The sequence below is a fragment of the Budorcas taxicolor genome, chromosome X (assembly GCF_023091745.1).
Source record: "Budorcas taxicolor isolate Tak-1 chromosome X, Takin1.1, whole genome shotgun sequence".
In the NCBI taxonomy this organism is placed as follows: domain Eukaryota; kingdom Metazoa; phylum Chordata; class Mammalia; order Artiodactyla; family Bovidae; genus Budorcas; species Budorcas taxicolor.
Genome location: NC_068935.1, coordinates 48,883,037 through 48,885,652, shown reverse-complemented (window position 1 = coordinate 48,885,652; position 2,616 = coordinate 48,883,037). Strand labels below are relative to the sequence as shown.

Genomic DNA, 2,616 nt, shown 5'->3' with positions numbered 1-2,616 from the left:
CTAAAATCAATAGCACCCCACAGGCACTAAGAGTTAACAGGCAGAACATCTCTGACCATGTTGAGAAAGAACCCCAAAGTTCATGAAAATAGAAATATTGTGTCCTGACTTGTACTTGTTCCAGTCTAATTATTAATAGTGTCCCCTTGAAGCTCTCTCAAAATTGTCCCAGTTTGGGATGGTGTGCCACCTGCCTGCCCAGCCACCCCTTACCCATGCCACCTCAGAAGCACCAGAGAACACTCCCTTCACCGGGGCTATAAGAAAGGCATCAGTGGGGGTAGTACCAGTTTCCCCATAAAGCCCTGTAGTAACTGTCCTCTGGAGCTTAGTCGTGACAGTGGGGAGTACAGAGATTGAAAGTTGAATTAGATTCCCTGATACCAGTGGGAATAATGAGAGTCAGGGTGAAAGTGGCAAAGGCCAATGATAGCCCTTAACCATGAAAAGACACTTGCTGTTGTTGGTTTTTTTTTTTTTTTTTCGGTAGTGCTTGAAATTTATTGAAAAGAATGCAAATGCTTTTTCCAGGTAGCATTGAGGAGCTGGGCTGAGTACTCGCTTTTGTTTGTATTGTTTGGTTTTTAGTATTTTTGTCCAAATGCACACCTCGATGGGACTGCTGCAATTTTGAAACGAAGATGACGGGTGTGCAAAACTGGTGCATAGGAGAAATGTCAACAATTGGGTTGCCAGGCACAATGGGCCCCTGCAGCAATCTGGTGGGCCAGGAGGAAGACCTGGAGTTAGTAGGGAACAATTAATCAAGTTTAAAGATTAGCCCCTGGGGAGGGGGGTGGAGTTGTTGGTGAGCAGTCCAAATCAGTGTCCCAGGAGGTGTAGCCCACAAAGGCATCTTCTAGATTGCTCCTGATCTCCAAAGGCCGGGTCTATCGCTGGAATCTGGTGGAGGGTGCTTGGGTGGCAGCGCAGGTCGCTGGGCAGAGGTGCAGGCCTGACAGTCGGCAGGGCAGAGTATAGGCTGACCGGTTTGTAAGAGGGGCTTGCCCTAGAGCTGGGGCTCAGAACACAGTTCTAATGAGCAGTGAGGGTCCTGGGGCTGGCCAGAGTGGGCAGCAGAGTGCACTTCAGAGACGCCCCAGCCTCAGCAGCAGGTGACTGGAGAGCACTATGCCTGGAACAAAGACAATGCACTACGGCAGAGAGTGTAGGGTGAGGAAGACAACCAGAGGGGAGGGAAAGGCCAGGGGATCACAGCGTTAGGGGAGCGCGGTGGCTCCGGGCGGGGCGAGGCGGGGAGGCAGCGGGGGTGGCGGCGGGCAGTGCCCTTCCCCCTCTAGGACCGAGGGTCTCCGGGCCTAATAATCATCTTCTTCATCTTCGTCTTCGTCTTCGTCGTCATCCCAGCCAAAACACTGTTTCATCTCATCGAGGAAGGCCCGGTAATCGCCCAGGATGGGGCTATCCATCTCAATGTAGGGCACCACCCACTCCTCGGCTTCCCCGGTGAGCAGGCTGATCAGGAATGCCACCTTCATGGCGTCGTTGCAGAATCGGTTCTCGTTGACGAGCATGTAAGACGCCGTCTGCACGATAAACTCGGGGAGCCGGGAGCTCTCGCCGTCAAACGTTTCGGGGAAGGGCACAGGGCAGCTCGGCGGACGTACCTGGCGCAGCAGGGTGGCCCTCTCGCACACCAGCAGCCGAAGCTGTTCCATGAGCTGGCTGTTCTCGATGCTAAGGGCGCGGTGCCGCATCAGAAGTGCGTGCAGCAGCAGGACCAGCTCATCCACCATTGCGAACAGCTTGGAAAGGCAGGGCAGGGCGCAGTTCGATTCGGCTAGGCTAAGGTGCTCTCGGAGGCCTCGCAGGAAGTGCGTGTCGGAGGAGACGCGCGGTGGCTAGGGGCGAGGGGCGGTGCGCGCAGGGGTCCCGGCGGCGGCGCAAGCTCCGCCCACACAGCCGAGCTGACGGCCCCGCTCAGGCACCGCCCGGCTGGAGGGGGCGGGGCCGGGGAAGGCAAGGGGCGGGGCCGGGGTGGCCCGGACGGGGGCTCGGGGTCCGCGCTCGCAGATCCCGGGGCCGCTGGATAAAGGCGAAGACCCAACCTTGGATGTGGGTCGGGCCGTAGCCTGGACCGTGCAAGCGCGAAAGACCCATCTCTCAGAGAGGTTCAACCTGCTCAGGTTTAAAGGACTCACCACCCTTCAGCCAAGCCGACTCATACATCTCGGTGTTCCTTGGAGGGCCAGTAGCCCCTGGGTTCCCTCTGAGTGGTTTTAACACATTTCTTGGCTTATGAAATCTCCCTCACCCAAAGAACCGTTAGCAGTGCTGGCTGCACGCCAGCGTCACACCCTGTAAGAGTTATGAAAGACCCTCAGGGGTCCTGTCTTTCATGACAAAACGATATTTAAAAGGGATTTTTCTTTGGTTGGAAAATAGTATTGTGTACTTCTATCCCTTTGTTTAAAATTATTTTTGTAAATAGCAAAGTGTAAAAAGTTCTGCAAAATTTAGCATCCAATCACCATTTGCAGGAGTCCTGCCTATCTTTGACTCTACTTCTGTCCTAATGTTAGTGTCCCTTGACTACTGGGTATTTATCCCCTGCTTAACAATAAACACTTGTGTTTTAAAAATGGCTTTGCTTTT

At 54.2% G+C, this 2,616-nt stretch overlaps 1 protein-coding gene across 1 annotated transcript; it reads right to left on the bottom strand.

Annotated features, from left to right (window-relative positions):
• Positions 1-1,319: 1,319 nt before the first annotated feature.
• Positions 1,320-1,757, bottom strand: LDOC1 (LDOC1 regulator of NFKB signaling). The gene has a single exon (XM_052663722.1). The coding sequence runs from the start codon at positions 1,755-1,757 to the stop codon at positions 1,320-1,322; it is 438 nt and encodes a 145-aa protein (XP_052519682.1).
• Positions 1,758-2,616: the final 859 nt, after the last annotated feature.